At 42.2% G+C, this 20,103-nt stretch overlaps 1 protein-coding gene across 3 annotated transcripts in view; it reads left to right on the top strand.

The window, feature by feature from the left end:
* elmo1 (engulfment and cell motility 1 (ced-12 homolog, C. elegans)) overlaps positions 1–20,103 on the top strand; it is a 100,745-nt gene that overhangs the window by 61,896 nt on the left and 18,746 nt on the right. For all 3 annotated transcript variants that reach the window (XM_041052846.1, XM_041052848.1, XM_041052845.1), the window contains one exon: positions 8,295–8,431. In XM_041052846.1, coding sequence (XP_040908780.1) covers positions 8,295–8,431 — 137 coding nt within the window. The remainder of the gene's footprint in view (positions 1–8,294; positions 8,432–20,103) is intronic.

Raw genomic sequence — 20,103 nt, 5'->3', positions numbered from 1 at the left:
ATAAACAGACTGTGTGTGTGTGTGTCTGTGAGAGAGAGAGAGAGAGCACATATGTGCATGTAAGCTGGAGAATTTTCAGTTGTTTTGTTATGATAAAACAATTCTGTTTCTGCATTTGGGCAAACTCAGACAGATTGTGTGTTTGTTTGCGTAAGCATGACTCACACTGTCTGATCTGAGATTTTCCCTCAGAAGAATCTGGCATGAGGTGTATTATAGTTGTAAGATGTGAGTTGTGTTTAGCATGTTTAATAAATGCATCCTGGGGCAGACTTGATAGAAAACTCACAGCTAGGTGCGGTTGCACAAGCCTTATTGTATTTGAGACAATATGAGGCGTCTGTGAAAGCAGATGTACTGCTAAATTTGTTGGATACTTGTCTCAGTCCAGAGCGCTGATGGATTTGCTACATGCCTCCCTCTGTCTCATTTTCTCCTCTCTCCATCTGCTGCTTTGCTATTCCTCCCTCTCCCTCTGTCCTCTAATGCATCTTGACCATTGTTGGGGAGTCTGCATGCTAAAATGGTTTAGTTATGTAATTAGAAACCACAGAGGAAATAAGGCTTTGACTTTTCCCAGTTTTCACCCTTATCCAGTCCAGGGTACCTCGTTTGCTTCTCTTCCTCCCCAAAATGAAATACTTGGTGTTAAATAAACTCAAAATAAAACACAGACTCAATACTGTGGAGAAGTAGTAGTTCATTTTGTACAGCATTATACAGCTTTTTCTGTGCCTTTTTTTCCATCCTGCGTTTCAAAGCAGAGACTTGGACCAGTGGCCTCATTCTCCAGGCATCCTTACTTCATGATCAGTAACAACCCAGCACAGCAGCCCCGCTGGTGTGGCCCAAACATGATCAAACTGATTTAACATTTCACAGACTCCAACCTCAAAAACCTTGAGACATTACTTTTTAAAATGACATATTTGGCCCAGGATCTACCCAAACAATGCTAGGAAGTTCTTAATTAGCTTGTAAGCTAATTAGTTTCCCTGCTTAACTCGAGTACTAATTATAGTTGTGATTCCCGTGTTGCCAGCATCTGTGTGATGTTCTCTCTTTATGTGTTGCTTCGATGGATGTGTGTATTAAGAGAAATTGGATGCAGTTTTCCAACATGGTGTCCTATTTCCAGGCGCATACACTGGAAAACTTTTTTAGGATTCTGTGTTTGTGAGAACGCGGCAAATGCGTGAGTCCCTGTTTATGTCATTGTGTGATACAGCTCTTAGAGAAATATTTCATTTGACCTAATTGTGTGTTGTGTGTTTTTGATCCCTAGAGGGTCATGTGACCAGCAATTTTAAAAGCGGTTGTTATGACAAAGTTGCTGCACAACTCAGAGTTGTTCCTGGGGACATAATGAAGTGTCGGATGATCTTAACCACTGACTATGATTTACATTGAAAATAGCAAACATATAAAGGCTATGTCAGTAAAAATGACTGTAAATAGATTGGTTTGTGCTGATAAATGGTGTTACTGCATGCTCTTCTGAAACCTGGCAGAAGCGTTGCGTGCACTACCAGTGTCTGTGCATTGAAGCTGTGGTGTTTTTTTTTTGCTGCAGCATGACAAATACACGGTCAGCCTGCTAACTCATCCAGCCAGCCGTGGTTTGCATCTCCGTGTACCTGCTGCCTTGGCATCCTGCACACACGCAAGCAGTGACTGGACCGGAAAGATGGTGCTGACGCTGCTCGCTGGACACACACACACACAAACACACATTCTCCTTGTCACAGTTGGACATCAGGGCATGCTGGTATTGTAATTAGAGTGAGGATGACACTTTTCGCGGTGTATTCATCATGTGGCATAGCTGCAAGGTGACTCTGAGGGTTGTTTCGTTTACTTTGTGCAGACACACGGACTCGCATACACACAAACAAATACACACTGGACCTTGACAGATGTCAGGGTGGCATTCATCCCACACGTCTCTCTCACTCTTTCTGTCACACGTACACAGTGAAGCACCAACAGGCACACAGCTGCACACACAAAACACTTTTAACGCACATGCTTAGTCACCTCTCTCATGCCCAGAACTCATCTGTGCGGTGGCCAGTTGAGTAATTGGCTCTTAGTTGACGTCACCGAGCCCTCAGAGCCTTCACGTTGAATGGACTCTGATAAGAGCATGACAGGCGACAGCTGTCCCACACTCTGTCACGCTTGCATTCACAAACACACACTTACACATAAACAGAGTCTTACACATTCACTTCAGGGAGATGACAGTGACCCTTGACCTCAACCCAGCCACACACACACATATCCCAGTAGATTTATGGATGCAGAGAAAATGAGAGGAGAGGAGAACTGTCTGCACCCTCTCGGTCGTCTTGCCTTCATGATGATATTGTGTGATGTTGTGGAACACTGTACCGATGTGTCTAATTTGTCTGAAACCAATGACGTGGAACTTCTCTCTGCTTACAGAGTTTATGATGCGTTCACATCATATGGTTTCAACCATACTCGTAAGCAACCGAGGCAGAAAAACCTTCATGCCAACCTCCAAGTTTTAATTCCTAGATGTAAATACTGGAAATTTCTAACAGTTAACATTATGTCCAGTGGGCAGAAGAACTACATAAGTGTCAACAAACTGATGGCAAAATGGCTGCAAAGTTGCATCTAACTTCATTACAGTATTAATACTTATGGAATTGGTTCAGTAAATTTAAAAGGAGCTGTGCAGAGTTTGTGTGTATCTGGTTTCACTTTATTAACAAGCTGCTCCAAATACATTACACAGCAAAAGTTTATTTCAATGATTCGACCACAAGGCTAATCATCTTGGGAAAAAAACATGTAAACACTCATTATGCTGACACTGCATGAATGTGGCATTAGTGTGGATTCTGTTTCGGGGTCACTGCTGTGTGCAAACTCCTTGAATTCCTGTGTGTTTGATGTTACTTAACTTGGAAAGCTAATTAAATTATGTCCTAATACGTTGGTTCTTTGCTCAAGAGAAGACTGGTAACAGGATAGCAGTGTGAGTGGGACCTAGACAAGACAAACTTTACCTTCAGCTATGGATGATTGTGATGGGCATTCTCCATGATATTGTGACATTTTTAAATAAGTTAGTCTAAAAAAATAGGTAGATTAACACACATTGAAAGAAATTGCTTGTTGCAGCCCTATTGTGCCACTGTTTAAATAAAAGACCTCACAGCTTTCACCCTGCTGAAGTGTCATGTTACAAAACACTGACTCCCTGCTATGTCCAGGGGATATTGTGTAGTATTTCTTGCACTGTCTCTGAGTAGAGGAAGAAATAGACATTTATGTTGTCAACTAAGTATCAAGTCTCAAGCAACCACTCGCACCATAAATTTTTTTCTGTTCATCATTTTGTAGAGACAGATAGTGAGAGAGCATTGCACCATAAATGTAAAGAATCAGGTTCTGTTGATCCATGTGGGCATATGGTCCAGCACAGTCTAAACTGGCCAACACGGTGTCCTTGTTCAAGTGTGGCACATGGACTAAACATCTGGCTGTGCAGATGGATGAAAAGCATACAGGACAAAGAAAAGTCATTACAGCCCATTTTCCATCCATCTAAACTGTCTGCTGTGGCCCCATATGCTTGGGCAAAAAGAGTCATAAATTGTGACTTAAATTGAGAGAGAGTTCATTTCTGCCCTGCTGCTTCATGGCATGACAGGCAGCATCAAGCAGAGTTCATTGTGTGCGTGCGTGCGTGCGTGCGTGCGTGCGTGCGTGTGCGTGCGCCTAGCCGCGTGACTCGTCCATCAAAAAGTGTCAGACTCCTCAGGCCCTTGATATGTCCAGTCGTCCACCCTATATCCATGACCACATTAGCTTGCCTGTGGGAGAGAAGGCTGTTTCTCAGTGGAAAGAGGGAAGGAAGGAAGGAAAAGAGGTTTTACGTAACCTTTTTCAACCAATTATGAGCCCTGTTCAGAAGTGCTTAGCATCAGGATTTGTGGCTGTTTAAAGGAACACGGGTCATGGCAGATCTACTTTTCTGGATCTACTTATTTTTCATTTTTAAAAAAGGTTGAATTTAAAGTAGCAACAGCAGAGGGAAAGGAAAGAAAAGAAGAAAGTGTTGATATAATACAGCTGAACTCATAAGGAAAAAAAATTGTTGCTGCGCTGCTCTTTGGTCACCGCTCAACCAGTGATGCCACAACATCAGTTTTCCATTAGCTGCAAAGACTAAATACTTGCTCAAATCACTTTCACTCTCACTCTACTTCTTATGTGAAAAACTCTCAGTAGTTAACTTTATTGAGAGCAGTTGATTGGGATTTCAGACACTTGCCAATTATTATTGTTTTGTGTCATCACTGAGGTGTGTAGTCACACAGCAGTGATTTTTTTGAACTGTGATTAACGATGAGTTGTGTTATGGTACTGTTAGCAGAAAGAAACTCTTTCTCTCCCTGTGGAAGTTTTTCAGGTTACTGTGTAGCGCATACAGATTTCAGACACTGAAATAACATGGCACACAGTAAATAGCACACTGTACAGTAAAAACACAGGCCCTGAGTTTAAGAATGACTATTGAAGCCATTTTTGTTCTGTTTTAGCTTCATTAATCTGACTGTACTAGTAATAATAGTAGCATATAATGAAAAGCAACTCAGTATATAAATATTTTTTGTTATTTTTTATTTTTACAGTATATTTAATTTTTTATGGATATAGCTCATGGCTTCACTGCTAAAGACAAAATCTTCAGCAATAGCTCTTCAGGTAAAAGACCTCTCAAGTGTTCTGAATATTTCTCGTCTTTATTTTACTTAGAGTTTATTGAGTGATATTACAAGTCTCATCCCTTTGGTCCCTTATGGCAACCATCTCATTTTAAATGTAAGGAGATGGTTCTGGACCCTAGGGCCATGGGGGAATCACAGTCCAGTGGTTATACATGATGAAGCAATCAATCAGATCAGTACCTTGGTGTTCACTTGGATAACGTCTTTAGCTGGAAGGCCAATGTTTTAAAAACTCATCTGTGCCTACCTCAGTTAGAATTTTAAATAACGCAGCCTGACTCTGCAGGGGTTGTGCAATAGCTCCATGGTGTTCTTATCACTTACATGCAATGTGTAATATTACACATGCAATATGTGTAATCTGTGGTTGTGATTTGCTACAACTTGTTATTTATTTGTTTACTATGTATTATATTATTTTTATTACCATGGAGGTGGTTACATATGTGCAACACTTGAGTTTCCCAATGGGGGACAATAAAGTATTGTATCATAAAGAAAGACATTCTTATGGGGTAGCCTCATATTAATAGTTTTTAATGTGAAGACAGTCACACATCTACACACAGACACACACAGATAGAGGCCGGCTACAGTTACCCTCAGATTAAGGTCATGTACAGCCTAATGATTTGGGGCAAGAGTGGCGAGGAGCTTGGTGTTTCCTCTGTTAGTTTTTTTCTTCCGTACAGCCAATCCAGCTGCAAAGCCCCATCAGTCAGTGTGTGTTTGGAGATGCAGTATTTTATTGTATAGCACGTTTCATTTCATCCTTGTAGCCTTAGTGTCAGTCATAATGATGCTAAAGCATCGCTCTGGGAAAAAAAAAAAAAACAAGGCCAGTTTAAGGCTAGGAAGGCCTAAAGCAATAGTTACCTAATCACAGTAACATGACTTTGCACTCACTCAGTGCCATCTCTGTTCAGGCGGATAATTTTAAGTGCATTTGTGCAGTGTTGAGAATGATTCAGCCGTGACATTTCGGCTAGCTGGAAAGCAGCTGCATCGCTGAAAAAGGAAATACCAAATTGTTGATTTTTTTTTTTGTTTTTTTCTATGTGGACTTTTCATTTGAAGGAGCTACAGCCGACCTTAGCCAAATACATTTAAACTCAGTTCTGCACATTTAATCCTAGTAAACACTCCCTGTCTTAGGTCAGTGAAGATCACTACTTTATTTTAAGGATGTAAAATGTCAGAATAATAGTAAAGAGAATTATTTATTTATAGCCTTCCACAAACTTCTCCCAATCAGTTGCTGGAATTTTTGACCTATTCCTCCTGACAGAGCTGGTGTAGCTGAGTCTGGTTTGTAGGCCTCCATGCTCACAAACACTTTTCTTTTTTTTTAATTCTGCCCACAAATTTTCTGTTGGATTAAAGTCAGAGGTTAGTGATGGCTGCGCCAGTAAGAACTGCTGAGGGATGTCTTTCAAACTTTCGCCCAGATTTCCCCTCTTGAATCATTTCCTCAGTGTTGGTGAACTATGTTTGTTTGATGAAATATTCATCGAGCTACACTCTCTAACCATTTGGTACGTTTGCAATAAGAGTGTTAAAACAGAGAACACTGTTTGCGAACTCTTTTGAGCATCAGCGCGCCATAATGTTTTTTTTGCCTCATCGTTGGGCTGCTCCAGGTCCTGCTGAGCCCTGTGAGAGGTAATAAAACTGTCCGCAACTCAGCATGCCTTGCAAAACCCCAGGACGGAGAAATTTCTGCAGAGCCACACGAGACTGTCTGTATCTCCCAAATAAGCCTTGACATGTAATTCCACTCACCTTGCCACCTCAGGGCTCTGTTGCTCCTATCAATAAACTGTCCATTTAGCTCAGAGGTCACTCTAAACTTCAACCCTAACTAGAACTTTTGCGAGTCGGCCATAAAAGGGAATTTGATGGAGGAAGGTTTTTTTTTTAATTCACCCTTTTTTATCTCTTTCCTCTTTATTTCTTCTTCTCTCCCTGAGGACAGTGTACTGTTGACTAAGCAGCCAGTCAGCATCTGTTTTGGCTCACCTCCATTAGTTTCCTGATTGACTACTGGCACCGGTAGCACATCCCCCCGGATATCTCCGCTTCAACCTCCCCTTGATCTCCCATCCATCGCTCCCAAATCAAGGCTCAGGTCGCTGTGCCTGCGGCCTGTGGGCATCACTCATTATACTGTGAAGTTTCAATTGCTACCTGACCCCTTCCATCCAATTTCATGGCTGCTTGTGGTGGGCCAGTGCCCCTGCTGCTCCACTCTGAAACTCTTTAAACGAACCAACCTTTGGCACAAAGCCGCCACTCATCTCGGCAAGACGAGGGGGAGACGAATTTAGTTCAAATGAATGTCAAGCCTTGTTATTGTACCTCTTGGTTAATATGGTTTGGGCACTCAAGAGCCCTGGCTTTCCCTCTCATTCTGATTTCAAACACACCCTCACACAAATAGTGGGGATTGAAATGCCTCACTACACAGCTAATAAAGAAAATAAACCACCTCTGGCTCTGGAAAATGAAAAATCTCAACTTAATCCAGTTGGAACAGTGTTTGCTGGTCACAATTTGTCTCCAAGGGATATTTTGTGTTTGAAGTTGATGAGGAGCTAAATTTTCAATAACACAAAGTCTTGCTTCACTGGGGAACTGCATTTCATTCTCAGTGGTTGTTTCTATGAAATAACCTATAAACACATCAACATTCAGTCACGTCTGTAATGCAGAATCAGAGAATCCCTCCCAGGCCAGTTAGATTATCTCTCATGAACCGTCTGTCACATCTCATAATAATCTGTGCTCCTTATCTTCTGGGAAATAATGTGTTTTGAATTTGAATCTAGCATTGCACATGCCTGATGATTTATTCTTTGAAGCTTAAGTGTCAGAATGATCACGTGTGATCATCAGGAACATTTCCCACTTTAAATGTAATTCAGAACCTTTCAGCAGCGGTTATTTAATGACTTCATCTGAAATATTTTCCAGCTAAGTGATGTTTGCTTGCACTAGCAGTGTGTGTGGGCCGCTTGTCCCTGTTGTTGTGCATTAGTCAGGTGTTCAGGTTAAGGCTAGGGGCCACATTCCTTCAGGCCCAATTACGTATTTATAAAGGGAAGGCCACCATATGGCATGAGTCATTCAACAGAGTAGACAAGGAAAAAGTAAATGGACCTCTCCTGAAAATCAGGCTGTTCTTATATCAGTGTGTTAGTGTATGTGGACTTGTAGTGGAAGAGAGTCAGGATCGGCCTTTTGGCTTAGTTTATTAAGCTTTGGTTGAGGGTGGTAACATACTAGAAATACAAATATATGCAGACAAGAATCCAGGCAGTTCACATACTGGTGACATGTCAGTGTCCATAAAACTAAACTAAAAATTGCTCTTTATCTAAACAAATTAAGCGGCCACAAAACTTATTAGCATCATCATTGTGTTACATCAAATGAAGTGTGACCACAAAATGGTTTCTATCACAGATGTCAACTTTCATTCTAACTGCTGCTGTAAGTGACCGTCCGTCTCTCTTGTGTCCACAGCCAGTGAAAACTGCCACGACTTCCACCCCATGTTCTTCACCCACGATCGCTCCTTTGAGGAATTCTTCTGCATCTCCATCCAGCTGCTCAACAAGACCTGGAAAGAGATGAGAGCCACAAGTGAAGACTTCAACAAGGTACACAGCACGAGTGTGTTTTTGGGGGGGTGGGAGGCTTGGCAGAATAAAAAAAAAGCACAGGAACATTTTAGAAAAGTTTCCAAATTTGAAATTGGCAGTCAGTTTTTTTTCCTGAAATATGTTGTTTTGTGCCATTTGCTACAACCAACTACCAACTAATAATGTAGTGTGGAATTGGGGACACAGCTGGAGCACTGAGATGAGACTGAGCACGGTAAGTTTTCACTGCATAGATTTAGTTTCTAATACAAAATTGGCTTTTTGAAAAACTAATGCTTTTATATTTGATGGCAAATAACCTAATAGACGATTATACTACAAAAACAGTACAAAAATGTTGTTTTTAATCTCTGTGTAGAATCATGACACACAATTTCTGTCACACATCACTGACTTTCTGCAGTGAACTCTGGCAAGAAGCAGCACAGTTACAGATCTCCCTCTTAATTACAACTGTGATAAACATATCTCAGGTTTTGTCAGTTATTAGGATGGCATATAAGACCTGATTAGGGTGCATAGACATGGGAATGTTTTTTATTCCTGTTTGCACAGATGAACAGAGAGGCATCCACATCTTGAGGGCTTTTTAGATTTAGAATTTTTCCTGCATTTGTTTTTTTTTCCTCTTTCTGACATGAAACATAAGCTGCCTCCACTGGCTGAACCACTGATTAGACTCTTACATCTTCATTTGGAGCTCATTGGAGTCTGGATGAAGATGAAAAACTTCCTGTAAGCTGGCTAACGTTGAGTCGGCTCACACAGGAAATATATGTGTGTGCGCGGCCAGACGGCGACAGTAATGAGGTGTTTATGACAGATATTGTTCGTTGTGTATTCAGTTGGGCATCAGTTGTAGCAGTCAACAGATGCTGTGTGCCTTTTCCCTGATTTGTCAAACAAATTATGATTATCTTATGGTGTCAAGCGCCAAACAGACCAACACAAGCTACAAGCCCCCCCTGTGTCCAAGTCACTGCTCACACAGTGATTTGTTATGGTCCAGTCCTCTGCTCATATTTACTGGGTTTGATCAGCACTGGAAAAGTGCCTCACACATAAGAGAGCCAGTCCTTAATTCTGCATTTGCTCTGCAGGGACTTTCCTCTTGATCCAATATGTCACTCTACTGTAAAAGGACATATTGTGCTACATGGAGGTGATACTGTAATTGCTGATTCAGTGTCTCCAGCGTTCTAGAAATACATTTTTATTGTGAATGGAGTGACTGTTAAGTGGTGGTGGAGTTGCATCATCATCCTCTGTCACTTCGGGGAAAGTTAAATGATGGAAAACGGCAGTGTGAGTTTCATAAGCTGCTTTGACTGTCATCACAAGCACAAGTTAGTGCACCGATGCAAGACAGTGAATAAAGTCAGGCTCTCAGCTTTCACAGAGAAAATAACTGCCTGATATGAAAAATGTGTTGTTGTTGTTTTGAGGCTTGTTACAGCATTTTGATCTGTTGCAAGAGGCTATAAATGAAGGGTCTTTACATGTTGTAGTGAGGATGAAAAACAGGAAAATTTAGTGGTTCTCTGTAGCAGTTGTCAAATAAATGTTAAATCCACCTACAGTCTGTTGAAGTCCTCAGCACCATATGTGCTTTTCAACTCACTAAAACCTTTAGTATTGGAATAACTTGTCTGCATGATTGAATTTTTGGTTTTATGAATTCAGAACTGAAATTTTCACTGTGACAGAGGAGATTTATTATGTCTGTCTGTATGTCTGATGATATAAATGTTGTAATAATGACCTGAATAATGAGATGAGTTAATGTAATGATAGATATACCAGGAGACCATCTCTAATAGGCTTGGACACAACACACATATCGTACAGACACACACACAAACACTCTCCCCCTAGCAAGCAATCCTATTATCCAATCCCATCCTTCACACCCCTCCCTCAAAGGCGAGAGTCAATTTTGATTGAGTTGGGATAGATCATACTTCCTTTCCTTCTCCCCTCTTCCCTCCCCAACCTCATCTTTCATCACACAGCACCTTGGGAGTTTGAAATTCAGCAGCAGCTTGTCGATAGCAAGACTGTTCGGTCTCTAGGGCCTCCTATCAGCTAAATGGTGCGTGTGGAGCTCTGCGCTTCCAGCCTCGAACGCCAAGGCTCAGTTTGTAACCGCTGTGAACTTAGAAGCACTCTGGAGACACCAGCCCCCTCTGATGATGCCTGAAAGTTGTAATTTTCCACCCAATTCTGTCAACAAGAACTGAAGAAGAGCTGTTTGTCTGTAACTGAAACAGTCACTGATTGCACATTCCATAAAATAAAGCATCTCAATAATAGAGCGGAGGGACATGTCCAAAAATGTACACTGGGAAAACTTCGTGTAGATCCCACTAAATCCTGAGCATTAGAGTGAGCAAATAAAAATGATAAAATAATACTAATGAGAAGAGAAAGAACATGAGTTTCAAGTGCTTTACAAAGTCAGTGAATCGAGTAATAAAATGAGGGGATAAAGGTAAATACAAATATAAAAATTCAGAGTCAATTGAAAGGGGAATTAGAGCATCTTTAGCTCTTGTATTACAACATTTGAAACTGCGTATGTGTGGGTTGTTCTTAGCAGGATTTGTTCAAATTCACAGTTGCTCCAAAGTGGGCATGGCTTAGAGAATGCAGAGTGATACAGAACTGTACGGGACTTTCGGCCTCCACTCACACCTCCTTTTACTTGAGTTGTCAGGAGGCAGAGAATGAAGAGGAAATGAATAATTTAGACCACACTCTTTTGGAATTGTAAATAGAGTTTTTGCTGACTGAGACCAAAGCACGCATCTCTGACCCATGATATAGCTCTTGTAGCAACCACAACCCACAGGCTGATTGTCAAGATTGATTTTGTATGATGCATTGGGTTAGCTGGTCGCCCTAAATCACAGTTGACTGGTTCAAGATTAGTCATCAAAGACTTTTTAAACATAGAGGGGTTAAATGTTTATATTTACATTTGATTAGAACAGGAAAAATGTATTTTTTATTTCATCATGTCTTCTTCATCATGTCAGCAGGAACAGGAAAGAAGGAAAGAACTTTTGGATGAGAGAATACGTAATAAATTACTTGAGTAAAAACTTGAAAGGATGAAACTATGACTTCCCACAAAGATGAGACCGTGTGTGCAGGTTTGGAGGAATAATGTCAGAGATCATATGGATTTGTAAATGAAGTTAGTGGCAAAGTTGCCTAACGACGAATAACACAATCATAACTATGGCAAGAGGTTGGGGTCAGTAATATTGACGGGAACAGTTACACTGTACACCCCACTGCCAATGATTTGAAGTACAGTGACTGCCCATTTAACTGCCACCAAATGGTCATTTAAACTGGACTATTGAACTCTGTAACTGGCCTGACCCATCTCAGGCGATCAGTCATGTAATTGGTTATTGGTGTCTCAATCGACTATGAAATTTATGGTCTGTTTTTTATGGCTTCTTTATAGAGACTGGGTCTATATCAGTCCTTACTGTGTGGCGGAAAATGGCAGTCGCGGTGTGCACAAATATGCTTTGGCGTTTGCAAAGTGCAAGATAGTAAAAGATCCCTCTGTGGGCTAACAATCAGTAAAATGTGACAGATATATCTGTTTGTCAAAAGAAATCTTGTCTAATGCATTTGTAAAAATGCCCTTAGCTGAGTCCAACCTCACTTTCCAGAACAATAATCCTGGCTGTGTTATGAAAGGACCAGTCTGTAACCATAATATCTGAATGTGTGCATCTCGCTATTCAATTCCTCATGCACATACAGTAAATGAGGATATATCCTCTTTAGGGTGTGTGGGAGGATAATAAGCTATGTCAAGGATAATTCTGAGGGCATCCACTTCAAAACACAGCTCGTGTACGGCTGCAGCTCCTACAGTCGCTGCCAGATACGGACAGCGCTGAGCTCTCTGAGGTGTGGAATACTAAACCACCTTCGTTCAGGTTTTATCGATGTTTGGTTGTGCACGGTGCTGTGGCCTGTGAGTGTGAGAGCATTTCTTAAATGCTGATGGCTCTCTCAGCGGCGGGCTGTTCATGGCTGACTGAGCATCTGCCCTGTACACACACAAAGACACGCGCACACACCGGGCCTTACATGAATACATGTTTATTTAAGACAAAGGCACAGAGGCTTAAATGAAGCTTAAAAAACACTGTGGCTCTTAAGCCTAATCACACAGACACAGACACACAGACACACACTCCATGGTAAAGCCACCATACATTCTGTCCTGTTTGCTTTCTGAATGGGTTAAGTAAAAGACATGGTCATACAGAATAAGAGGTGTGAGTGTGTGTGTGTCCGTGCTGTGTGTACATGATCTGTGCATACGTGTGTGTTTAATGGAGGCAAGTCTGATGCTCCCAGGGCACAGCGCTGGCCGTCAGGCAACCGTTTCCCCTGTTTCCATAGCAACCCCTGTCCAATTACCGCTGCTGCGCTGCACTACTCTGGCTCTGTTTCTGTGTGATGGAGCCGCTTCTCCGCTGCTTGTGCACACGCTTGTGTTTATGTGCGTCAGTCTATCAGAGACTCTGTCTTGTACGGCTGCCTGTCGTCTCTTCATCCAAACATCTGAGCCGCGAACTTCTCCTCCTTCTCTCCTTCCCCACAGGAGAAAAACAAAAGCCTCCATCTCTCTCTGCTACTGCGCTTAAAAAAAAAAATCCCTCACCAATGTAGCGGCTTGCAGCCACTCAAAATACCCCTCCTCCTCCTTCTCCTCCTCTTCTCTCATCCCTCCCTCCCTCCCCCTCCATCTAAACCTCTCTCTGTCTCTCCCACACACACACAAACACACATACACACACACACTTATCATGTGATCCACTTGCTGCAGCACCATTGGTGTCTCTGATCGTGGCGTGTGTCCAATCAGGGCATAAGCCCGGAGATCAACATAAGCGAAGCAGAGCAGCCTGGCTGATACTCTTAGAGTCACAGGGAGAGGGAGGGAGGAAGATAGAGAGGCATACAAAAATATCATAGTAGAGTACATAGGTAGAGTTTGTCAGAGAAGAAGAAAGGAGTTTTTCTGTTTATAGATAATATGCTAAGAGAGAAAGTCAATCAGGAAAACTGAAGGAACAAATAGCCAAGACAGGAAAGAAGAGGAGAGGCAAAAGGAGGAGGTCCATGAGCTGTGTTGACAGACGCGTCTTCCCTTATTGTGGCTAACGCTGAAGCTAAGAGTCCACAGTCAGCTAGACCGCTCTTCCAGGGAGCCATCTGCTCCCTCCATCCATCCCTGTCTCCCGTCGAGCTCTAAAAACTCCTTCTCTGGCAAAAGCACGAGGATTCATCATTCACTGTGGAGAGTATCACACCACACTTGGAAACATGGAGGTGACATGTAAGTACTAAGAATGGAAATGAGGATGAGAAAGAGAGAGTGGCTTTCAGTTAGCATGGATGGATGGATCGAGGAGTGGTAGTAGTAAGGGAGGAAGAGGGGAGTGTTTGTGTTGTTGCCTGGCTGCGGAGGAGGAGGAGAAGGGGTGGAGGGAGGATGGAGTGAGGAAGGAGAGGAGAAGAAAAGGCAGGGAGAGATGGAGAAGATGGGACAGGAGCAGAGTGGAAGAGAAAGAGAAGGGACAGATGGGGCCGTGTAGACTCGACGAGGCGTAAGCAGGTTAGACAAGGACCCAGATCACAGTCTTTTCATTAACACATACAGTCAGTCACACAAATATAATCTGCTAGATTACGATTTCACCCTGTCTTACAAACGCACACCCTCATCTACATGCATGCATACACACATCCTCCTCACCTACCCCCATCACACTCCAGGCATCATCTGTATTCCAGTGTACAGTCTGTCTGTGTGTGTGTGTGTGTGTGTGTACATGTGTGTACGTGTGTGTGTGTGTGTGTGTGTGTGTGGTGGGGGGGTTGGGCTTTGTTGTTGTGAATGGGATTACTCTACATCACCAACACCCACCGTTTGTCACCAGAGGAATTCAATGCCACTACTACTGCTCTTCTCCGCTCCACACTGTGTCTCTCAGCCCTGGATGAGCTTCAACCAGTGTTTTAGCCAGAGGGGGTTGACACAGGATTAGAGTGAGAACAGTCCCAGACTGTAGAGCAGGGGTCTGTGAAATACTGCCAGTATCAAATTTTAGATTAGATTAGATTATATCAGATTCAATTTTATCCTCATTGCACAGAGTACAAGAAACTGAGACAACGAAATTCAGTTTGGCATCTAACCAGAAGTGCAAAAAAGCGATAAAGTGCTGTGTAATGTGCTTATATAGAGATATATAAATAATAACAGTGAAGGGTATATATGAACATAAATTCAATAAAAACCGTAGTAACAGTGAAGAAAATGAAGTGAATTCACCAACCTATATACAGCATGTGCTGCAGCTACAGTAGGCAGTTGCAAGTGTAAGTGTAAATATATAGTGCAGGTGTAAGAACAAGTAATGCTAGTAGTAGCCCTATAAAGAATGAGCAGCCACATATGAATAAATGTATACACTACAGGTCAGATATGGAGCCTACAATAGTAACCAAAGTATAAATATTAAGATGTTATAGGGCAGATATGTGCAACTGCTGGTCCTGGAGCAGAGAGTTCTGTAGCCTTCTAGAGGGAAGGAGGGTGAAAGGTCTTTGACCGGGTTGAGAGGTTTCCCTGACGAGGCCACCTCAGTGATGGGTAGTGGAGAACAGGTGATGCTTTGAGCAGTTTTCACCACTCTCTGCTGTGGTTTTTGATTCGAGACAGAGCAGATGCCAAACCATACTGAGATACAGTTGGTAAGCATGCTCTCGATGATGTAGTGATGGAAGTTCACCAGAATCTGAGGAGACAGATGGACCTTATTGAGTCAAGAAGAAGAGACACTGTTAGGCCGTCTTAACCAGGTTGAAGTGTTGAGAGTCCATGAGAGGTCCTCAGACATTAAAGCTGGAGACACTCTCAACCTCTGTATCATTGATATGGATGGGGGGGGGTGTGCTGCCCTTGGTTCACAATGATCTCTTTGGTGTTTGAGTCTGCTTTGGTGTTATTGGTCTGGCTGCTATTGATGCACTATGCCACCAGGTGCTGGACCTCCTCCCTGTAAGCACATTATTGTCTCTGCAACCACAACTGTTTCTTTTTCTACAAACTTGATAATGGTATTAGGACCATGTAGAGGTGTGCAGAGGTGAAGATGGAGTAGAGGAGAGGGCTCAGCCTGGGGGACGCAAGTGTTCAGGGTGAGGGTTGAGGACGAGTGGTTATCTAACCTAACAGCCTGGGGTCTGTTGGTCTGAAAGTCAAGTATCCAGTTACAGTGGGAGGTGTGGATGCCCTGATGTTGTACCCCCACTACTAAATTGTGCTGAATTGTTTAGTAGGTTAATCTGAAATTAATAAATAATAACCAATCAGTCGGCTGACAGAAAATTATTTTTCAGTAAATCTGAAAAGTGATGAATCATTAGTCATTCATCAAGACAAAAAAAAGAAAGAAATGCCACATTTGCTTGTTCCAACTTCTCAAATGTACAGATTTATTGCTTTTCTCAGTTTTATATCATCATAATTTGAATACATTGGAGTTTCAACACATTAACTTGGGCTTTGGAGATTGTGATAGCTGTTTTTCACAATTTTTTGACAGTTTATAAACAAATCAGTCATCTGAAAGAAATGAATAAATGACAGATTAAAAGAAAAGGTGGACATTTTGGAAAATTCACCTTTTTGCAGAGAATTAGATGAGATGTTTAATAGCAGCCTCATATCTGAGAGTGCTATTAAATGTCTAAGATAACCGTCTCCTGGATCCAGCTTCATACTGAACAGACGGATATGAGAGTGAAATCAGTCTTTTCATCTAGCTCTTGACAAGAAAGCGAACAAGCCTAGTTCCCAAACTCTCATACTATTCCTTTAATTGACAGTAAAAAAAAAAAAAATTGCCCTGTTCCCTAAATGGCGGGGTAAGCTCAGTCGCAAAAAAAGAAAGCATTGTGGTTTTTGTGTATCAGTGTCCTGTAAATAGCGCCTTTGAGAAAGAAACCTTGGACTTCGGACTTGGAGAGTCACTCTGGATGAGCACTTCAGCTAAATGAACCAAGCACAGATGTAAAGTATTGGTGTTTGACATTTCTGTTCTGGCCCGGGGGTGATCCAGAGGAGAGTAGATAATCTGCTTTGTTCAGCCATGTTGAAGACTGACCTGTCCCATGTGGGATTATTCACATGGCAATCCTCAAAAGGCCCAGCAAGTGTGTCAGAGCGACCCTCTCAACAACTTTTGAACACCAGTTATTATTTAGGTACTATTTAAGACTATTTAAATGTGGTATTCAGTCTCTATTTCAGTTTCCTTTAAGGCCGCTCACCGCAAATCAATTAAGGACGCTTAATGCAAATCAATGCAAATGATTTCTAGTGCTGCTCTTTAGCAACAGGACAGTCCCTCTACTTCGCCAGGAGGTTAACATGCGCGCATACATGATTAATGAAATGGGTGCTGGTGTGTCCAGTCAGAAGTGATATGACAATAATAATGCGAGTGCAGGTGCCAAAGGTTTTGGGTGGATGCCATGTTTGGATTCCAGGAAGCAGCTTGGGACAGTTGGTGAAAGCGCTGCACACGCCGCCATATGCCAGCAACCATGACTGCTGCTGTCGTGCTTTGCATGAAACGGTACATCTATGACTCGTATCAGGACTCAGTGAACCGACCCCTCCCCCACTCCTCTCCTCTCCTGCATAGAGACCTGCTGTTTTCTTATTTCATACTGTTTTTATTTACCTCTCCAACTGCTTAGCTCTTTCCATACCTCTTTTCTTCCCTTAATTTATGAATACCTCTTTCTTTTTGTCTTTCTCTTTCTCTCCCTCTTGCTCTCTCTCTCTCTTTTCCACCTCCTCATTCTTGTCTCTCGACCCCCCCAACCACCTCTATTGTTGAATTCAGACAGGCTATTTATATCTTTCTGCCTGGCTGCTTCACCTCCCACTCCCTTAACAAGGTTTGCTTTATTGTTTTTGCACGTGTGTATGTGCACTCGGACAGTGTGTGAATGTGTGTTTGTACATGCACCGCAACAAATTGGTGTGTTTGTGTTTGAGTCCTTGTAGGGGTGAAATAAGGTTTTCTGAGTTTATTTTTGTTTGTATGTGTTTTTTTCTTCATGGTTTGTATATAAGTGTGTACCAATACCAGAGAGTGAATGCCAAGCTTTTTGTCTTTAGAGGGACCCCTTTTGTGTGTGTGTGTGTGTGTGTGTGTGTGTGTGCATGCGTGCGTGTGTGCCTGAAGGGGGGATCTCTGATCTCAGGCTGCGTTGGCCCACTCACAGTGAGAACACCAAAGCTCAGCTCACTAATCAGACCAGAGAGATCATCAGCCATTAGCATCAAACCATCAGAGTTGCATGAGCAGAGATGCAGAGCTAACATTTTGGTTTGTCGTGTGTCAAGATAATGATCCTGTTGTCTCATCTCCACAGCAGCACTCTGGAAATCAGCAGGGGAAAAGACAAGTAAACTCTAGTTTTCTTGTCTTTTGATTTAGTTGTTTTTCTATCTTTTCATTTATCTGTGTCTGTTTTTTGATGAGTGAGTATGCATTGATATGTAGACGCCTGCACTCGCGTGAGTGTATGTAATCCTTTGTGTGCACAGTCCACAGTATGTACTTTAGAGTCCTTGCAGACAATGAACAGTTTCCACAAAGGCTCTTGTGTGTGGGTGTGACTTGTGGATACATGCTGGGATATGGCTGCTGTAAGCCTTATCATTAGTATCATATGATAATCTGTTTTTGATGTATCTTTGAATCTGGGTTTAAATTGAAGCACTTCATCTGTCTGTGTGGGGGTGATGATGCATGTAAGGGAGCAAGACGAGCACAGATGTCTGTTACTCAGAAGATCTCTGTCTTTGGTACCCGTGTTTTTATCGATGGCCCAGCTTCCACTACCAACAACAAGAGGACGAGCTAGGCTGGGTCAAAGCCACACTCACGTTATAGTTTGTGTGAGGTAGTGCGCAGAATCAAGAGCACATCATTTTGCAAAACTGCGAACTATGTAGGATGAGTACACCAAACTAAATAATCAGAATATTCATTTTTAAATCTGAGATTCAGAGATATTTGGCTCGTAGGTATTTTCATCTGCCATGCTCGAGATTCTTTACTCAGGTCCCGGTGGGATCAGAGAGTAGGGTTGCATGACTCTGGGAATTCAGAGATGCACAAAATGCCTTCAAGATGTGTCTTCTTCACAACAAGCCAGCCACCCTTCCTGTCAAACCCTGAATCCCACTGCGCTTTGTGGAAATCAATGTATTTGCTGCAAAGCTTGGTGGAAACTGCAGCAGCTCTCTCCATAGGTAAAAATGGCCTCACTCTGTATAATGTCAAACTTGCATATTTGGTGTAAAAGCACTGTAACTGGCCTAAATGGATGATCTTTGCATTTTTTATGGAGACCTTAGATGACTTCATTTCATCAGACGACTTCAGTTAGATCCAAAGGCGCATTAAAAACTGATTTTTCAGATAGTATGTCTACCCGGCTATGATGCATTATCTGTAGACTCTAGGATAGTGCTTGTCCCTGATGAGAGTTATCTCATATAATGAAATAATACCTGTGTTGATGTCCTTGAGTAGATGTTTAATCACAACCAATTTGCTCCTCCCTCTGGGACAATTAATGCAGCATGTTCATATTTCCTGCAACAACTGTGTCATAATAAAACACTCATTAATGCAATGCTGCGTACAAGCCAAGGTCAGCACTTGGCTTTCATCCGCATTTCTTGATAGACTTAGCGTAAGTGGCGATTTCCCAGGCGGCATTGCTCTCCAGTCATCCATAAGGGCTGTGCTGCACCTCACATGAAGCTGGTTGTTGAAAAAGAGCTCTTCTGACATTTTGTCTGGGCGTGCAGTACTGGCTCTCTAAATATGGCAACAACAGCAGCTAGCAGCAACAGCCGGCGCTGACCTGCATCACTCATGCACAAGGAAGCACAGGGCTGATAGAAGGGGGTCTCCAGATGTGTTTTGTGTGCGCATACATAGGAATATTGGGAATTTACAAGGAATACTCTCAAGTAATTTTGTTTTTTTGTGTGTTGGTGCCTTTTCACACTGTATAAAGCAAGTACAAGAAGGAATAAATTAGTATATTTGCACTATCAGTATGTACATTGAGAGTTTCTGTATCTACCTTGCCGACAGTGCAGAATGTGCTGTTCCCTGTGGTGCAGTAATGCTGTCAAACAGGTCCCAGAGGCATTGGCTAAGAGAGAAGAGAGCTGCTTTTCACTGCACTTTTAAGTTACATTTACCCCGTACTGCTCTATTCTATTTTATTGAAATATCCAGATACAGTGAGTCCTTACATTGGAGCCGTGAAGAGTGGATACATAATTGAAATTTTAATGGATGAAAGTGGTGCCTTTCCACTTAGTTGCTCTCAGCAGACTTCACATAGAGGGTTCACATGACAGGGTTGTCAGGAGAGTCTAACAAGAATATACTAAATGTAATCTGGGAATCTGGCTGTTGTACAGCATTCATTCACCCTCTTTGTACAGAGCATTACATACCATTAATATGGCCATCAACCACAGCGTTAGAGATAGAATTACAGAGATTTAGCGTAACATT

The sequence above is a fragment of the Toxotes jaculatrix genome, chromosome 13, assembly GCF_017976425.1.
Source record: "Toxotes jaculatrix isolate fToxJac2 chromosome 13, fToxJac2.pri, whole genome shotgun sequence".
In the NCBI taxonomy this organism is placed as follows: Eukaryota; Metazoa; Chordata; class Actinopteri; family Toxotidae; genus Toxotes; species Toxotes jaculatrix.
This window is presented reverse-complemented; position numbering and strand designations above follow the sequence as displayed.